General features: G+C 41.8%; 1 protein-coding gene across 2 annotated transcripts; it reads right to left on the reverse strand.

Moving 5' to 3' along the window:
* Nucleotides 1–4,384: 4,384 nt before the first annotated feature.
* Nucleotides 4,385–18,424, reverse strand: LOC111157806 (solute carrier family 38 member 2). 2 transcript variants are annotated; one of them, XM_022519466.1, is made up of 16 exons: nt 18,168–18,424; nt 16,785–16,983; nt 16,406–16,487; nt 16,143–16,258; nt 13,210–13,283; nt 13,024–13,116; nt 12,814–12,895; nt 11,321–11,403; nt 10,838–10,896; nt 10,579–10,746; nt 10,102–10,181; nt 9,886–9,986; nt 9,208–9,332; nt 8,684–8,828; nt 8,473–8,570; nt 4,385–7,423 (listed from the first exon to the last, which is right to left on the reverse strand). In XM_022519466.1, the coding sequence occupies exons 2-16, from the start codon at nt 16,898–16,900 to the stop codon at nt 7,325–7,327; spliced, it is 1,521 nt and encodes a 506-aa protein (XP_022375174.1). In that variant the 5' UTR covers nt 16,901–16,983; nt 18,168–18,424; the 3' UTR covers nt 4,385–7,324. The 2 variants fall into 2 exon arrangements, with proteins under 2 accessions (XP_022375174.1, XP_022375175.1); XM_022519467.1 differs by lacking the exons at nt 16,143–16,258; nt 16,406–16,487; nt 16,785–16,983; nt 18,168–18,424 and adding an exon at nt 14,081–14,094.
* Between the last annotated feature and the right edge of the window lie 460 nt (nt 18,425–18,884).

Raw genomic sequence — 18,884 nt, forward strand, 5'->3', positions numbered from 1 at the left:
GTATCAATGTGGGATTTTGCCACATTTCCAGGAAGAATGTGTATAACTTTGGAAGTTTAAAGCTATACACTGAGGACCTGGGAATAATTCCAGAAACCCCTGAGAAACAGATGATTCACGGGATTCATTTGTGATCACTTGTCCTTTTACAGCTAAAGACCACCGGAACTAGATCTAACCAGAGTTGAATTTTTCTTCAAGATTTCTTCCCCTACCTCTTTGAAAAGACGATGGCTTCTTTTGGCAAACTGAAGTCACTTGTTGGCAATGGTATCATCTTTGACTGGGGGCAGGAAACAGATTATTCAATATCTGTACCGATTCTCTACTTAGATTGCTTTACCTACTCTAGATAATCTAGATTCTCTACTTAGATACGCTTTACCTTAGGGATAGATGCCTGGAAGGACCTGAGTATTTCTTCGGCCACATATTCATAGTCACGGAGACCTCTATGTGACTCTAGTGTCAATCTGGAGGTTGTTGGGTTGTACTGAGGTCAAGATGATTGGGTTACAGGAGTGTCTGGGTGGCTCATTCATTAAGTGCCTGCCTTCTGCTCAGGTCATGATCTCAGGGTCCTGGGATCAAGCCCTGTATCGGGCTCCTTGCTCGGCGGGAAGCCTGCTTCTCCGTCTCCCACTCCTCCTGCTTCTGTTCGCTTTCTTGCTGTGTCTCTCTCTGTCAAATAAATAAATAAAATATTAAAAAAAAAAAAAGATGATTGGGTTACAGACAGGATGCTAGGACACCACCACCTTGTCAATAAGGAGAGAAAGAGACTGTTTGAAAATGGTGACTCAGTAGCTGATCTTCAGGCTGGCAGGATTCTTGGTATCTTGGGGTCTCGATCTCCTGACAGAATTTAGAGCCATGTTTTCACGCCATGTTCCATAGGTCTCTAGATTACGGTAGGACCTCATGGACCATTGTGGAGAGATGGATCAAGTGGAAGGAGGTTGGAAGCTGGATCTCTTAGTCTGTAGACCTCACCCCTCCCCATTTTAGCCAGCATAGCTTTGCTTTTATTCTCATTTATAGAATGGACTCTACATCAGATATTTTTAATATAATCAGATGAGAAAGTTGAACTTGCCACAACTCCTTTCAGGAAAAGTAAGTAGTCAAGAAGAATACTAAGGTAAGTCCAATAAATTTGTGTTCAGTAAAATGCTACCTCAGGAAAATGAGTCTTGATGACTTAAGAACTTCTTTTTATCTAGGAAAGATAGACAGGTTTGAAGACAGAGTAGAATTACCCATGGGAATGGAAAACAGGCTGTGTATGTTGTGGGAGGAAGGGCAGATAGAATCTCTAGTTCACAAGCATAGCCAGAGGGACCTGGGAGAAGAAATATGTCAAATCAGGTTTTACAAAGTGGTGAACAGTGGGATGCCTAAGGTAAAAAAAAAAAATTTCTTTGGTACCTAACCCTCTCGACACCCCATGCCCCAAACGATATTTTGTAAAACTTGCTCAGTAAGGCTTCAAGGCTTTCACGGTGGATAGATTCTTCCTGGAGAAGGCAAGAGATACTGATGTTTGCAAACTGATGGTGTAGAGAAAAAACAGATACCATACACATGTTTTGTTTGGTGATTCACCAGAAGGGCTCCCGAGACTCAAAAGCAGATGATACTCACTTGCTCAGATTTATTACAGCAAGGGATACAGAGCAAAAGGGAGAGGGAAAAGAGGCAACAGAGGAATCCGGCGAGGTCCGGCCCAGGGTTCCAAGAACTTCCTTGACGGAGGCCACATGGGAATGAGAGCTCTTTCTTTAACAGTGAACTACAGGGATGCCTGGGGAATGTCTCTGCCCGGGGAAGCCAAAATAAGTTCCAACTCCAAGGCTTTTGTGGGGGACTGGTTACGTAGGCACATTCTGCTTGGCAACCGGTCTTGGCAACCAAAACTCAGGACCCCAACAATGAAACCAGGTGCACATCATTAATCTTGGCATCTGTGTGGAGCAACCTGAAAAGCCAGTATAACATGGGCCGTTGCTTCGGGTGTATGCAACAAAACCATCAATCACTAACATAAGAAGAGCCTTCTGAGGCCCACATCCCCAGGAGTTGGCCAAGGAACATTCATGGTTCCCTTGAAGACATAAGGAGTAAGCAACCAGAATAACCAGACCCGGGGCGTGAATGTTCCCCCTCAGGGTACCTGGAGCACAACCAGGTCTGGCTAGCATTTCAAATGGATTTCACCGCCGCTGCAGCATCACTTATGTGGAGTAGAGGTTAAGGATGGCTTCTGCCACCTGGAGGCAGATCCCAGACTAGGCAAGAAAGCCTTCCTGTCAGACAGAGGCTTCCGGTTGAAGCTGAATAAACTCTCTTTTAAGTCAGAGTGTTGAATTTCATGGTACTCGCTGTATTTATTTTACAAGCATTTAGAAATTTTTACTTAAAAGTTTGAGCCTCACCTCAGCTATGCTATAAGAAATACAGTGGATATTTATTCATTCAACAATTATTTGGAGTACTTAATGTGCTGTGTGCTGGACTGTTGTGAATGTTGGGGATGAGTTAATAAAATGACAGTTGTCTGCTCTTATGAAGCTTACAACTCACGTGGGGAAAATAAGAAATGTAATTGAAGGAAGATCTAATCCACTGACTTGGGGCAAAGTTATGAAAGAAGACAGGTGTTCTACCTAGAAGTCTAGAAAAAGGAAATCCGGAAGAAATGAGTTTATTGGTATCACGAGGCTGTTTTATCAGACACCTTTCTGCATGCCTTCCTAACTAGGGTTAGGGTGACCAACCCTCCCAGTTTGCATGGACTAAGGGGTTCCCCAGGTTGCAGTACTGCCAGTGCTAAAGCTGTGACAGTTGGTGACCCTATTTCCGGCTCATGACCATGTCACTCCACCTCTGAGAACTATTCTCCCCACCACGAGGCTGGGTCTTGGCAGCCATGAATTTTTGTGCTGTGTCATCCTGCCCACTGGGCTGTATTGGAGATCAGGACCCATTATTAGCCAATGCATATCTTGAGAAGTTGGCTGAAGAAATTGCTCAGAATCTAACTGTGGAGCACTATAGTAGGTTTCTGCCTGTAATTCTGTCTTGTAGGTTTCTGTCCTTAAGGTCTCTTGGACAAACCCAGCATTTGACCCTTGGGAAGGTTGTTTATCTTCTAATTCTCTGAGGAACCTGATCTCCTGCTAAGTTCTCTTTTCCCCTGCACCATTTTTGCTTAAGCTAATTTAAATAGGTTTTCTTTACTCTCACCAGCTTATCTAAGCCAATTGTCCAGGAGAAGAGTATTCCCAAGTCAGGACAGACTACTCTAGTTTAGTTAGAAACATTCCTAGAATATTCCTCAGGTTTACTGGAAATATCTTTTGGTATTTCCGTGGTTAGAGAACTGCATTTTCATCCCTTGATATAAATATATTTGAAATAAATATATTTACTTCAGATTAATCGGCATTCTGCTTCATTTTGATATCATTTCTTTAGAGTGGCTAATTCAAAGTGTATGGATTCTGTTAGAACTGGAGTCTGACACAGAACCCCACCCTCTTTTCCTTGGGTATGTTAATTGTATGCAGTAGGCATTCAATTAAAACTTCTCAGAGGAGCAATAACCCGCTAAGCCTTTTCTTCTTCAGTTCAGGTGTGTTACAAATTCTGCTCTATTTTCTAACCACAAATAACTGGCTTGACCATCGCTACTGGATTATTCTCTTGCAGAAAATTTCACTTGCCTTTGCAACCACTCCCAATCATACCTGCTGCTCTGAGGTATCTTCCTTTTTGTTTCAGCCCTAGATCTCTCACTGCATATGCCCTTAAACTTCCAAGGCTCAGTAGGCCATTCCCGACCACTACCTTGTGTGTCTTAGCAAGCCCCCTCATAGTTAGCTGTATCTAGTACCGGTCAGATAAACCTCAGCTTGCCTACAATGGCTCTGCCGCCACAGGGCTTCCTCTTCTTCCCTGGACTGGAGCACCTGAGCTGAATTCCCCAGACTTCTAGACCTTTCTCAGTGCCCTTTACTTTCACCTGTGCCTCTGCATCACAGGTGATGGGGAGGAAATAAAAAACTCTGGGCTGCCTTCCAGACCAGTGGAATTAGACTACCATAGGCACATGTTCCAGAAAGCCCCATTTTTAAATAGCTTCTGGATGATCCTGATGCATTACTGGCAGGCCTATGGCAGGCCCAACCCTAGGTCCTTGAGGTGCCCTTTACCATTTTCTTTGTATTCCTCCTCACACGTTGCAAACTTTAGGAACAGGAAAAACTTTTTTCTCACCATGCCCTTCATTAGAATTCCCCCCCCAGGGGCCCCCCTACGCTCTGATATTTCACAACACACATTACCCCCCCCCCCCCCCCCCGACCTCAAAGAAAACAGTTACTCAGGATTAAGCATGTATTTATTTTAGTTCAGTTAAAACATACATTGTTTCATTGAAACGGTGTAGCACTCTTTGCCAACAAGTCCTATTGGAACCGCTGGCCTCTAACAGTACAGTGGGGGGGGGGGTATTTACACTATATACAGAAAGCTAACACACCCAGGGTTCTCAAAGATCTTTCATTACATTAGATCACATTTGGTTTCATTACACTAGATCACATTTTGAAACTACTGCATTTTGAAAATTAGACCTTATTTAAATTTTAAATAAGAGATCTGAAGTTGCACCAAGTTTTCATGAAAAAATGTGATGTTCATCCAGTCTGTTTATTGCAAATACAATTTAAACAATATTTTAAATTCTTAGTGTTTACATAATCAGTCAATTTGTTTATATTGAAATCTCTGTACAGGTACTTTTGGGGACAATTCTTATAGATACATGTGAGTTCATCAAAATGCAGTTAAGAAACTTACAGGAATATATACACTTGAACCCAAGACCCAAACCTGACATTATATACATTATATATTACAAATACATATGGACAGACAATGTATGTACAGATTATCATAAATATTGAAAAATAGGTTAGCTTTAATGGATTAATGCTGTTCTATAAATAACATTACAGTTATAACTGAAACATCCACGGAAGACAGTAATGCAAAATGAGGTGACAAGACAGTGGTTTTAATACTGAAGACTGCTCATTAATGGGAATTCACTGTTTTAGGAACCTCAGGGCAGACAAGATAGCTCCAAGAAAACCATGCAATGGAATTTACCCTAGGCAGTTTGTTTTGAACTTCCAACAGTCAAAAGAGGATTGAACGAGCCTCCCCACGTCAATTTGCTGTGAGAAGAAAATTCCTTTTTTCTGTTCCTTCCTGGTTGCCACGGTAGTTTCTCCTGCATGAAAGGATGTAAACTGTAGAAAACAATTCTACTTGGTACTTCCTGGCAGGTCTCAGGTACGAAATCAGCAATTCTTCCAGGAACTCAAGGAGAAGTGCCAATTCTCGGTCTGAACTAGAGGTGAGGTTCTGGATCTGAAGGGAGTGAGTGCTAAAACCCAATTAAATGAAAGCAGCGCCGTAGAATCCATCTTTTCACTGCCTTTCTGGATGGTCCCCAATCACGTTATTTTTGTAGAACACAAATGGACCATTGGTTTCACCCGATGTAGCACTACAAGACGTCTTCCAGTTCCACGAGGGTCTTCACAGACATATCCTGTCTGTAATTTAGTCACATATAATACAAGAATGTGTAACAAAAACCATGTCTGCCATGTTTCTGGCCCCTACCTAAAACTAAAAATGCTTAGTTTAAGAGGAAACCTTAGAGCCAGAGGACCAATTGATGATTCCATTATTTGCTTCCCTCAACCACTAATGGAATTATGTGTATTAGATATTAGACATGATGTCTGATGAGCAAAGTACCACATTATTTAATATATTCACCATACACCATAACGTACAATAAATGTGCTCTTAAAGCCACGTGATTTTTTCACTTCTAACTGGCACTGAAATGGAAGGGTGAACATGCAGTTGGACCAACTACTTACACTCAGGATGCACTGTTTTCCCTAGCTAACCATTTGCTGGATGTAAACAAATAATTCTGTGTTGTACAAGAATGAGATGACAATCCAGTGCAAAGGAATTTTAAAAACTTACTGCATGAGAAAACCCAGTGGCCTGTCTGAAGAGAACTTATACCAAATACCGGTGTAACCTGTGAATTAGACCTCTACTGTAGACAAAACAAGAACACAACTAAGCCATACATTATCAAGTAATTCCCACTTCCAGCAGTAGATGAACATTGCAAAAAGTTGTACTCTCTGGATAGAATAGTTTTGGCCTATAGCCATCAAATGCCCATTTCCCACTGCTGGAAGCAATGTCAAAAAAAGGGCTGGCCCAAAACAAAACAAAACAAAACAAAAACCAAAAAAACCCCCCAGAGCTGTCAATACAGCTCTGGAGACAGATGCAACTGAATAAACCCTGTTTTACCCAATTGCACTATTTGGTACCTCAAAATTAGTTATTTTACTTCCCACTGCTTTGTATCTTCCATTCTAGTAGATTGAAGCCATAAGTATTTCAGTCTGAATGAAGTAAATTATTTGGGGCCAGAGAAGAAAAGTGATGAACGAGTTCATCTGATTTGGTATAGCAATATAATCAATCAGTTATTCTTTAATGGTGAAGTCTGGATGGAAAAAACTATGCTCCTATTCATGGTACAATTTGTCGTTACATCATTTTCTCTAAAAATTTTTTTGGGTTAAAAAAAGTATTTGGCTTATTATGCCTACAAAAAGGCAAATCATTTCACAATACTAATATTTGTTTTTAAACACCAATGGTTTTTTTTTCTTATGGAATTTGTTGACAATTGTTTTTCGGATAAAGTTTAAAAAGAAAGCAACTTTTTTTAAAAGTAAAATAGTGCTTCTGAGGTCTTAAAATATTTTTGGTACAAAAAAATAATAGTGTTTTTCTCAATGGTTATTTCAATACTTTGCCGTAAATTAGTAAGAATTGTTTCTCACATCGAATGGTTCCATTAGGCACATTCAAGTAAAATCATAAAATATCCAAGTTAAACAATGACGCAGCCAACCATGTGGCTTGATAAAAGTTAAAGAGTTCGTCCATTCTCTGGAATGGAATAAAATTGTCACTTCCATTAACCCGAGACTCGTGGTTTGGTTGTTCATATCCGTTTCTATCATACAGAATAGTTTCTTTAAAAAGAAAAAAAAAAGTTCACTTATTCTGCACTCAGAAGAACCAGCGAGGAATCTGCACTTCAAAAGGAAGTGAAACTGAAAACATTAGGTGAGATTTCATAGTTAAGTTGAGAGTTGACTCAACACTGGCATCAAGTGGACTAGCGGGGTTTCAGCGGCACCAGTTAATGGCCACCTCCGTGGGCATCGTGTACCCAATCTAGAACAATCAAGGCCATGCTTCCGGTCATCACCACTATGCCACTTAACAGGAAGAACACAGCCTGCAACGAGCATAGAGAGAAACTCATCAGCCAGCAGAAGATATACCCGCGAACATTCCTTCCTACTTTTAAAAATGGGCTTGGAGTCACTGAAATGATGTGTTTCCAGGGCTACACTTTTACCTTGCTCAGATAACGGTCTTAAGTTATCAAGAGCTTACGTACAGTACAAAGTAACTCGGTTTTTGAAATCTTCCCCAAATTTGCTTTCTCATTCCTTTGTTTCAGACAGAAATGTAAATACTTTTCTTTACAGAATGAACTACTTCATGTCGTAAGCAGAACAGGACTAGTTTTTCATTTGCTTTTCACATTTCTTAAAACTTCAAAACTTCAAAAATTTTAAGTCACAAAATCAAACCGAAGTCATCCTACAATATAGCCTGGTCAAAGCCAGAGCTTTTCTAAGAGACATGAGTAAATTTACTCCTCATTCTACCCCCTTCAGTTACTGCCACTATGTATTTTGAATAAAACAAGAAGACAGCTGAATTATATAGAATTATAAACAATTCTAGTGTTTTAATCAGACTAGAACTGTAGCAGGGTGAGGACTAAAAGGCAGTATTTTTGCTAAATAACCTCACCCCCAGCACCTTCTGTAGTTAACATTATCATGTTCTTTGTAAAATCAGCTGCATTACACTTTAAAGTACATTTTATTACTTTAAAGTATAGGGATAGCCCTCTTCCCCCTGCTCCTTGCTTTGAAGACAGTTTGAAGGCCCATGTAAGTGTCGAAGTGGGCAGCCAGACAAACACCAGCTCCACTAATGCGGGACGCTGACTGAGCGCCTCCACACTGCACACACACTCTTTATCTGTGCTCCTACCTCTGAAATATCTCAACTGCTTTCTTGCAATTAACTTAGGCCTATATTCGAAGGCGAACTGTCTTCCACCTTTCCTGACCCAACCTTCCACCTGTGAAGATCACCATTCAAGAAATACACACTAGAAACTTAGAAGTGGAACTAAGGGACTAAAATCAAGTAATTCTAGTTTTAGAAGATCACTACTGTTTCTGTAAGTCTGAACAGCTCACTCACCCCGATCTTTTGTACAGATTTCATAGGTTCTTTCTTCACTAACTTGATGTAAAAGGCAGACGGCAGAATAAAGATCAACATAGCAGCTGCAGACGCCCCTGAGAAAGAACGCAGACCACCTCTTGAGAATTCAGTGACTCACTGGTCATTCCTTTTTTAAACTTTAAAATCGCTGATGTGGTGAAGGACTCTGACACGTTCTAAAACTTACCGATGAAACCAAAGATATCTCTAATTGTTGGGACAAAGATGACAAGCAAATTGGTAAATGCCAGGATAGACACGGTTATGATACTATGCCGCCACCAACTGAAATCTTTTGCTGCACACAGCAGGTGAGTTATAGAACTCCGGATCTGCAAAAGCAAAGAGAGATATGAAAATTCCAGCTTTAAATTAATGGGGAAAAAAAAATCCCCAAATAATAGGGGCTTATCTTTTAAAAAATTAAAAATACCCAACTTTCTAAATACTTAAATTGTGCCCCTTCTTCTACTGCTGTTTCCTTAACATCCGACGTTAAAAGATCACTTTAGGTCTTCAATTACGGAAAAAAATCACTCAGAATGTTTTAAAAATCTACAAAGTATTTTAAAAAAATCCCTTCAAAACCACCATCAACTTGGTATTGCTCTAAAAGCATTTCCCTTCTTACAGAAGAAGAAAATCTCACAAGTCTTCACACGTTTAAAAACTCATTCCTGGTGAGCGGAAGGAGGGCAGGTGACCACTTACCGGGAAGATGACTACTGGTACCGTCAGGGTGACAGCCACTAGCACAGCCAAACGAACAATGAGAAGAAGAATATCAGTTCCCATGACTGTAGAGTAGGTATGAAGCAACTCTGATTCAACATGTTCTATGGGGAAAGACAAAGAAAAAAAAAGCTTCAAGTGAGTGGTTTCCTCTAGAGATTAGGTGGGAAATCTAACTTACAGCAAATACGCAACAAAGTTATTAGCTACTCACAAAACGGGTATAAACTAAGAGGCTAAGAAGATTAATTTGGAATTAGAATTAATGCAATTAAAATAACATTGAAGGAAAATGTTCCTAAATGCCAAGTAGAGATTTAGCCACATGACCCCCAGCAAAAACAACAGGAGCTACATAGCTAAATCCCATGGTCTGGCTTACAGTTTGTGGTACGGAATGTGAAGGTGACTGGAAGAGGAGATAGCATGAACCCAGATGGAAGCGTACAGTAAGAATGCCATCAAATGGCTAAGCTATGACCCTGGGCTTGAGAAATTACTGATTAAAGACCATAGGAAATGCTCAGCTCTAAATTCAGTTTCTCATTCCAAGTAGGAAATACACCGAAACATGGAATTTAAATGATAGATTATACATGTGCAAGTATCAATTTTACTTCACGGAGTGTTTCTTTCTGAAAGCTAAACATTATTTACCATAAAATGTCAGGTATCCAAAGAGGGCAGCAAGCAGGTACATGAGAAACATGGCGAAAAATGAAATCTTGGACACATTCATCATTCTTCTACGGCTGCGGCTATGTAAATTCAAAGAAAAATACAGATATATCCTTGAGCAGTAATTATAAGCAGTAATCAAATGTTCTTCTAACTTTCCCAATGACTTTACATAAAAAGAGGTAGAGCACTCACCCTTTGAGTTCTTCGTAAATGGGAAGGATAGCAGGATGACAGACAAATGAAAAGGTCAAAATTGGAACAGCGTAGACAGTCTGTAAAAAATGTAAACACTTACTTAAAATCCGTATGTAACACACTTGGGTCATCACAGGTCTGCAGTTTATATTTTTAGAGTAATGAATTTTAGCATCAAACCCTTAAAGTTTTCCTTCTTCTAATCTTTCACTAAGTGTGATCAACATCCTAACCTCAGAATGTGTCAATTATTAACATCACAGAATTATTTCATTTCAGTTCTCCATCCATTTTAAGATACAATCTAACATTTTCTTCTCAGCTTTCAATAATTCAGTAATCAGCTACTCATGTTTTCTAAAGAGTAGCTACTACCCCTCCTCCCTTTACCTTGGGAGTTATTTTTAAATTTCCAGGGGCTAGTATCCCTCTCTTCTTCCCTAAAATCTTAAGAAAAGAAAAACATTTAGTCACCTGTGAGTTGAAAATAAAATAACGTGGTCTGCAAGAATCATCGTCCGTCATATTAAATACCATCTCAGGTGCAAAAGCCGTCGGCTGGGTTAAGGTGCTGTTTAGTGTCTCATTAATGATCAAGCCAACTTCCACAGGGCAAGGAATCTGAAATTTCTTGCAAATCACCTGAAAATGGATTATTTTTGCATTTGTTAAACTGAATAACGTGACTGGGCTCATAAACCAATCTCTAGCTTTAAAAAAGAGTTATACCTACCACAATCAGGAAGAACATCATACACAATAAGGAAAGGCCACTGGTATATCCCAAATATCCTGTAGGAGGCAGAAATTATTGCTTCAATAGAACACATTTCAGGCAAAAAGATTTTCTCAAGTTTTAGGCAGTAACTCAATTCTGTCTGAAAGTCTTTAGTAATGAATACAATATTAAATTTCTAATTCTTATGTACTGAGGTATAGACAGAATTACTTAACAATGCTTGCTAATAACTAAAATAATAGAAACTTTCATTTTGTGTTATTACTATTTACAAAGCACAAATATTATCAAGTGTTAAAATATCCCGGCCCATCCTGGTAGCCACTGTTAGGATTTTGAAAAGGCCTACACGTGTGTACGTGGCAGCTCCCGAAGTCATGTTTTTGGGAGCTTTTTAGCTTTCAGTGTCTATTAAGAGAAAGCCAACTAGCTAGTGAGAGGCTCATTTCAGCTCTCTTTAGAGATGAGTTTACTCACCTAAATTTCTCAGCAGGGACAAAGGAAGAATGAGCACCAGCGACACCAGCAAAACCAAATAGTCACCGTTCAGATACCACAATCTGAATTAAAGAAAAGAAACACAAGGTCAAAACCAATCATGAACATTCCCAAGAGACTATACACCTCTTCTTACTGGACTCATTTCATAGAGATACAATAAAAATAAAAACAAAAAAAGGCAAGTCTGGAAAAAGCACTTCTTATTCACAAAAAGCATATAGATAGGCGTAAATTTCTAGCTGTGTGCTAGCTGAATATTCACTCAGGTTAGAAATGGGGTATGAACAGTATAACTTTTGTCCCACTGTTTGCTCTGGGAAGGCTGCCAGCTGATTCATAACATAAAACGCTTCTTAAAGGCTTGATACTAATGTAGGGAACAAAGCAGCATTGTTAAGTCAGTAATCTTATTTTTCAGCATTTTTAGAAGAATTGTACACCAACTCGGTTATAGCTTTGGCTTACAATTTTTAATGCGAGAAACAAGGAAATTTAAAACAAGTTTCTTTTAGACACTTATTAGCAAGTGGAATTATTAAACACTTCAATAAGGAAATCTTCTCATACTTAGGTAAAACACATAGGCAAAGACAAACAACAAAACCCAATCCCCCCAAACCAGGATTTATTCCAGATTGTCAAGAGTTATGTTGTGACACCTTGACCCACCTTGACTCCAAAAATAGTCAAAAGGTCTCTTCTGAACTTAGAGAAAATATTACCCATGTCTCCTATAAATGTTTTAACAATGTCTTTTCCTTCCCAGGTAATCAACCATACCCTCTCTTAAATCACTATTTTCAAATTCTAATTGTCCTGTGAATTTCACTACACTTACTTACTTCAGCAACAAAGACCCCACAGAAAACTAATGTTTAAAGATCAGCTTATTAAATTTCTAAAGCCAAAGAGATAACCACACTTCTATTTTGAGATAACGAGCTGTAAGTAAGTGGGGAAGTAAATTGCCCTTCCCCATGTTTACTCTAGATAAAAACCTGTTAGTCCACTGGGAGGAATAACTGTGCTACAAGGATAAGGTTTCTACAACGTGGCCCAAGGTTTGCTGGTCTTATGCATTTGAACAGATTAAGTTTTAAGAATTTCAAATTTATGAAAAATCAGACAGGACTGATTTGTAATGTAATTCAAAGCTTCAACCTGACTTAGATTAGATTTTGTGTTACTCTGCTACAATTTCTTAGAGAACAAATACCAAAAGAAAGTTAACAAAACCTGCTTTCACACACAGGTTAGAGAAATTATTATCCAGAATTACAGCATGAGCTTCAATCTTTGGTCTTTCATTCTTAAGACTTCAAATCAGTCTATGAGGGACTTCTTGGTCAATTTCAAGAGGAACATTTACGAAAAATAATTGGTAAGTATTTTGTATTCAACTTTGATAAAATGTATCTAATCATGTTAGACTATAATTTTTCTTATGAGTAACCTTACTTAGCACCTACCCAGTTGTATCTTCAATGTTCATTAATGCCTGGATCACCAAAGGTAACTCATATTTCACTATGAAGAGGTAGCTTGACATAGCTGGAGGAAAACAAAATTATACCATTACAAGTGCAAAATGTGGCATGTAACACCAAAAGTAACGTGTCACCACTCTGCTACACAAAGAGTAAAAAGTCTACCCAAACGACCTTTTAAAAAATTCTCACCTCCAATGTTCTGCATTGTAATTGATCCAGAGGCTGCAAGCTTTCCAACTAATCCAAATGCTTTATGTCCCAACTGTTCGTATAATAAAGACCCTAAAATACGAAGAACACAGAAGCATGAAGGAACGAACGAAGAAAATCCTGACAGGTGTAATTGTTTTAGAAGTATCAAGAGTGCTACCATACCTCCTTCATTGGCAGTTTTCAGAAGGAGATGAACAGAATACAGGGAAAATATTGACACAAATGTCAGGAGGATTCTGATGAGAGAAGGAAAAGGCACAGGGTTATACATAAGCACAGCTATATGTAAAGGCAATTCTTGTGCTTGTTATCAAAACATTATGTCCTAATATTTCTGTGCTAGATAGATAGGTAGAAAGCCCCTAAGAACTGGTGTTTACCATCCAGGCTAGTGTCAACATCTTCCCTTAACCTGGTATTAAAAACCTGTATTGTGTCTCAGGTGTTAGCTCCATGGTACTGGTTAAGAGCAGGAGTTTATCCGCTGCACCAAGCATGCTGGGAAACCCAGGAAAGCTTAACTTTAAGGTGGTGGAGTTATGAAACCTAGAATTTGGTTCTGGCACCAAAATATTTAACTGTATTCTTGCCACTTCTCTGCATTTTAAGGTTCCTTTTATCTGTAAAATGATGGTAATGCCTGTCAGTAAAAATGTAGCGCACAAGGCACTTGTGAAATCCAATTGAGACAGGTTCAGGAAAGACCCTGAGACCACTTGGACTATGTAAATAAGAAGAGGAAGGAGACTAGGAAGGGAGTGAGATACCAACATTGGAAGCATCCGGCACAGCGTTAGAACAATTAGGCACAAGTAAAAGAAGTAAGCCCTGGGATGATGTACTGTATTGCACGCCATGGTGTGGAATACAGGCCCAGTATTATGATGAAGTTAAACAATGCCTGTGCTAGAACAAGTAGCCTATCAGTCTGACTGCGGTTGCTCTTGGCTCCACTGGGTGGAACAACAAAAAAAAAAAAGAATAGGGGGAACTAGAGGTTCCCCAGTATCACTTAGTTTTCCTTTAAGGATACAGGTTCTCTCTCATTACAGATTTACTTTCCTCCCCTCCTGGGAAAGCTAAGGAAAATGTGGACTTTTTTTCTATTAAAAACAACAATAAAAAAAAAATCAGGAAAACCCATTGAAAACTCTGCAAACAAGATCGTTACTTTTCCTGAATTCTGTACAGGAAAACCAAATCCGGTACCATGTAAGATCTGGCAAAGAAATTGAGGTCTGTTAGTTATAACACAGGTGGTGGCATTGAACTGCCATTCCAATGTCAAAAGCTTTACGGGGCCTAGTGAGAAGTGGAAAAATGACACCACTGGCCTTACCTCTAACTGAACAAAGTTGTTAGTTTACCAAAAACAATGTTTGAAGTATGCTGACAAATTCAGTCCTCCTTTCTTACACTGAAATTACAATGAGGGATGAATGGACTTTATAACCTTTGAGGTCACTTTCAAGCTCAAGGCTGAGTCTGCCTAATAAGGCTAGCTAGAGTTGTTTAACCACACTGCAACGGCCACATGGCTTCTGGCCCATTTACCTCTACATTCTCTAAATACACCTGTAAAATACTGATGGGATTAAAAACTCACTTGTTTAACCATTTATTAAAAGGGTTAATCAAACACATAGACCTTATTAAAGTATAATTTCAAAGGCACAAGGGTAACATCAGAATTTCGTTTTCACTTATGAAACAGGTGCCATTTTCTCTCATGTTAACTATAACCACACTAGCAGCATTAAAGACCATCCAGTTTTTATAGTTAAGAGTCAGGAAGGATTTTGGAGTATTTAACAATGAGGCCATTCAAGTTCCCCAATAAAAACTTCAAAACTCTATGGTCCTTCCTATGTAAATTCCTTCACCTTAGTAGGAGGTCTCAAAAAGCTTCATACTAATGAAGCAAGCTGCTAGCTTCCAATGCTCAAATGCCAGGCTTAACTTCGGTACAGGATTTCACCACAAAGCAGAACTTTGCAAAGGTTTGCTTTTCTTTTCATGAGCATTCTATTCTGTTGGAAAAAATAACTTGAGTACATGGCACCCGTCAACTAACTGAAACCCATGTGTCACAAGGGGACAATTCCCTGCTCCCTGTAAGATGTGGTTTCTTCATCAGCACAATAAAAGACACAATCTTCCACAGAAATTGCCTTACCAGGAGCCCATGGGTATTTAAAGTTAACAGCTATGATACAAATATCATGGAAGATGTACGTTCAAATTTGCATGTGTTTTTGTTGTGTACCTTCTTCTCCCTGGAAAATAGGGTTCCTACTTTTCTTATTAAATTATCTGAGAATCAATGATCCCACACCAGTTAAGAACCACTGCACTAAAGTCTTCTATTGCTCCAAAATCCTATTCTAGGCATTTATGCTAGAAAGCACAGGAATAAATCATTTTAACGGGGCAACTAGGGAAAAGAACATTTAAATGCAAGTACTTATTAAAATATTTATTTTTTTGCTATGGCATGTGGCAATCACACAGACCTGGAAGAAATAAATATTAGAATAAAAACAGAACAAAAAAAACCCCCAACATATGGGTTTCTTTTTAGTGTCCAGAAAATTATGACTCACTTTTCTTAGAACAAGCATGTTCCAGGTTAAGCAAATACCACCACACTCTATATATTCTAAAAAATCTGCCTTATGAAAAGGTTCTTGGGAAGACTATGTCAATTTATAAACTGAGTTGGAAGTACCATGCTTACTATCATTTTTTTGCTAAACATTCTGCCAGAACAAAATTTCTAACAACTATGGATTTATCAATGGTTGTTTTCAGATATACAAACCCTGTTACCAAACTATTCCCACTGACTTAATGACTTTTGATTTAATTACTAGTTTCCAGTGTTGTCCTATTTCTTCCTAACTGGCTTTCTTGAGATCATGCATGCAGTTTACATATTACAACAAGGAGGCTTTTGGGTTTCTCATCTTAAATTTCACACAAATGATTTTAAAGTCAACTATTTCAACTGTAAATTCCGTCTCTGGAGTCGAAAGTTTTATGTTTTATCATATTAACTGCCCTGCATGGCAGACTCACTACTTACACATACTTACATAAAAAGAGCAATTCCAGTATTAGCCATGGCATAAGAAAGCCCAAGGATTCCACTGCCCACAATCGCATTGCTCAGATTAAATACTGACATTCCAAAGGAAGTAGTACCTGGATGCTACATAGAGGGAAAACGATAACCAAACATATAACAATAATTAAATGGAGAAAACCAGCTTTGGGCAAGTTAGATTGAAATCTAAAAGTAAAACTATTCTTTTACTCCATAAAGCCACAGACACACAAATTATTATGTTCAACTTACAAAGTCTGTTTCATACTTCTTCTTCCCCAGATTTGATTCAAGTAAAAAGTTCTGGTTTTCAGGATCTACATCTGCATAATGGCTGTGAGAGGGGGGGAAAAAGGAATCCTCAGTCTTTTCGAAACAGACAACTGAATGCTTTAACACAAACAGCCCTTTAGTTGTCACGCACCTTCCCTGAAATGCGTAAGCGTTAAGTAGGAGTCGACTTTCACCAGAGATACTGTCAATGCGACAATCAGATGCTCGTTTCAGAGATTATACTCGCTCCAGATGCTACGGTAAGTTACAGCAACCGAAGCAGAATTCCAGGTCAAGAATCCTTAAGCCCCGCAAGCCGATCAACCCCCCCCCCCAAAACACACACAACTTCTCCCACCTTTTCAGAGCAGCTTGCTTGGTGGGGTAGGAGTAGTTGAAATCGCTATTGGAACTGTAGCTGCTGCTGTCCTCATCCGGGGAAATATTGAACCTTCCCATTTCGGCCTTCTTCATGCTGGCACCGGGAGGAAGAGAGGGTGCAGCGGTAAACACTGGACTCCTTTTGTCCTTGGCGGTGCACGGGCCCGCGCGGCTGCCTGCAAAGAAGGTAGAGGCGGCGCGTCAGGACTGCAGCGCCCGCCCGCCCGCCCGCCAGCCAGCCGGCCGTGGTCACGTGACGCCGCCGGGAGGCGCAGCGCGGCTGATTCATCCCCGGCCAGGCGAGTGGAAAAGTACCAGCCGAGCGCGAGGGGCGGGGGCGCGCCGAGGGGCGGAAAAGTACAGACAGCCGAGCCGCGGAGAACAAAGATGGTCCCACCGCGGCGATGCGCCCTCAACGGCCCGAGCCCTCCGGACCCCAAAGCCCCTCTCCAGAGGACTTTAGTACTGCACGCTCTCAATTATCCCAAATCGGAGGGGAGGGGTGCACGGGGGCTCTGTTTCGGCTTTTCTCCAGCCTCTCTGGTCGTGCACAAGCATGCCGGGCGCACATCCCACCCAGACATTGGTTAGGTGTGCGTGCAGTCCAGGCGCACGGCTCCCAGTTTCTAGCATTTGCAACAACAATGCGCGTAATCCATCTTTTCATGCCCGGAGTCCCAAGATGGGGAAATGCCTCTGCAGCAGAGAGCGAACTCAAACGGGGCAGAAAGAGCTGACACGGGTCCTCTCCGGAGAAGGGGAGAAAGCCCGTTCCCCGGCGACCAGAGGCGCCGCGGGTTTGTTTACACGCGCACGCCCGTGCCCTCGAGCACACTCGTCTACAGGCATTTGGCTCGAGAGCGCTTTCGCCCGGCCGGCCCCTCCTATGCCCGGAAAAGAAACTGATGCAATATCGATCTCCGATTATCAAATCTTCCGGGCCCGTCTTCCCCAACCGTGGCCTGTGTATACGAGAAGCCCGAACCTTCCTCCGCTGCCCCCATATACCAGATTCCCCTCGATTTCATTTTTTAATTAATGCAAATCAGTCACAAGACTTGCCGCAGCGGAGCCGCGGGTCGGGGTGGTTCCCCTCCCCCTAACGGGAGGATGCGGCTCAGCTCCCGGCGGGCACGCGGCCCCCGCGCCGCGCCCCTCCCCCGCCCGAGAAGGGCGGCGACCCCCGTACCGGCCGGGACCGAAGGCGGGTCCCGCCGACCCGACACGCCAGCGCCAGGAAGAAACAGACCCCGCAGCTGCCTTCCCGCCGCGGCCCCTCCCGGGAGCCCCTCCCGGGAGCCCCTCCCCCACTCCCGCCCGGGCCCCGCGCCCTCCGCACAGACGCCCCCGCGCGCGTTACCTCGGTGGTCTCCGCTCCTGTATCCCGGAAACGTCACGCAAACGCCTTCGGTGGGTTTTTCTCCGCTAAACAAAAACCGTAAAACAAAAACAAAAACCAAGAACAGGCAGGAAAAATAATTCTAATAAAAAAAGGAAATGGCAAGTTGCTGCCGCCCCAATCGTCCGGCGTCCGCGAGGGAAAGGCGCGAGGCTGCGGGAACGCGTGGTCCGGCTGCGGGCGGTGCTGTGGAGAAAGCGCTCCGGGACGGCGGCGTCGCGCGGCTCTGGTGCTGCCGACCCGGCAGCGGGTTATAGCTGCCGCCCAGGAGGACGCGTCAGGGGGCGGGGCCGCGGCCGCCCGGGTGCCTTCTCTTTGTGTATCAACACTACCTGGGCTCCGCCCCCGGCCCGCCCGGGCCCGCAGACCCCGCCCCCTGTCCCCCTCCTCCCCCCCTCCGCCCTCCCCCCGCGGCCCACTCCGGCGGCCAGCCCCGCCCGCTGGCGCCCCCACCCTTCGGAAAAGCCAAACCCCGCTCTCTCCTGTCTAGGTCAGCCCAGAAAGACCCCCGTGCTTCCCTTGGCCAGTTCATTTCAACCTCGATAGGTGCCCAACACATGCGGTTGTCTTTACGGAGCCTTCTCAATCCCTTCGGTCCGAGTTACCAGCAGTCTTTGCTGTCTCCTCAAGGCTTTTTGGGGACACATCCCGCCCACCCAACCCTTTCCTGCCTGTTAT

This window comes from Enhydra lutris, unplaced genomic scaffold, assembly GCF_002288905.1.
Source record: "Enhydra lutris kenyoni isolate GAN:26980312 unplaced genomic scaffold, ASM228890v2 scaffoldscaffold56, whole genome shotgun sequence".
NCBI classification, from domain to species: domain Eukaryota; kingdom Metazoa; phylum Chordata; class Mammalia; order Carnivora; family Mustelidae; genus Enhydra; species Enhydra lutris.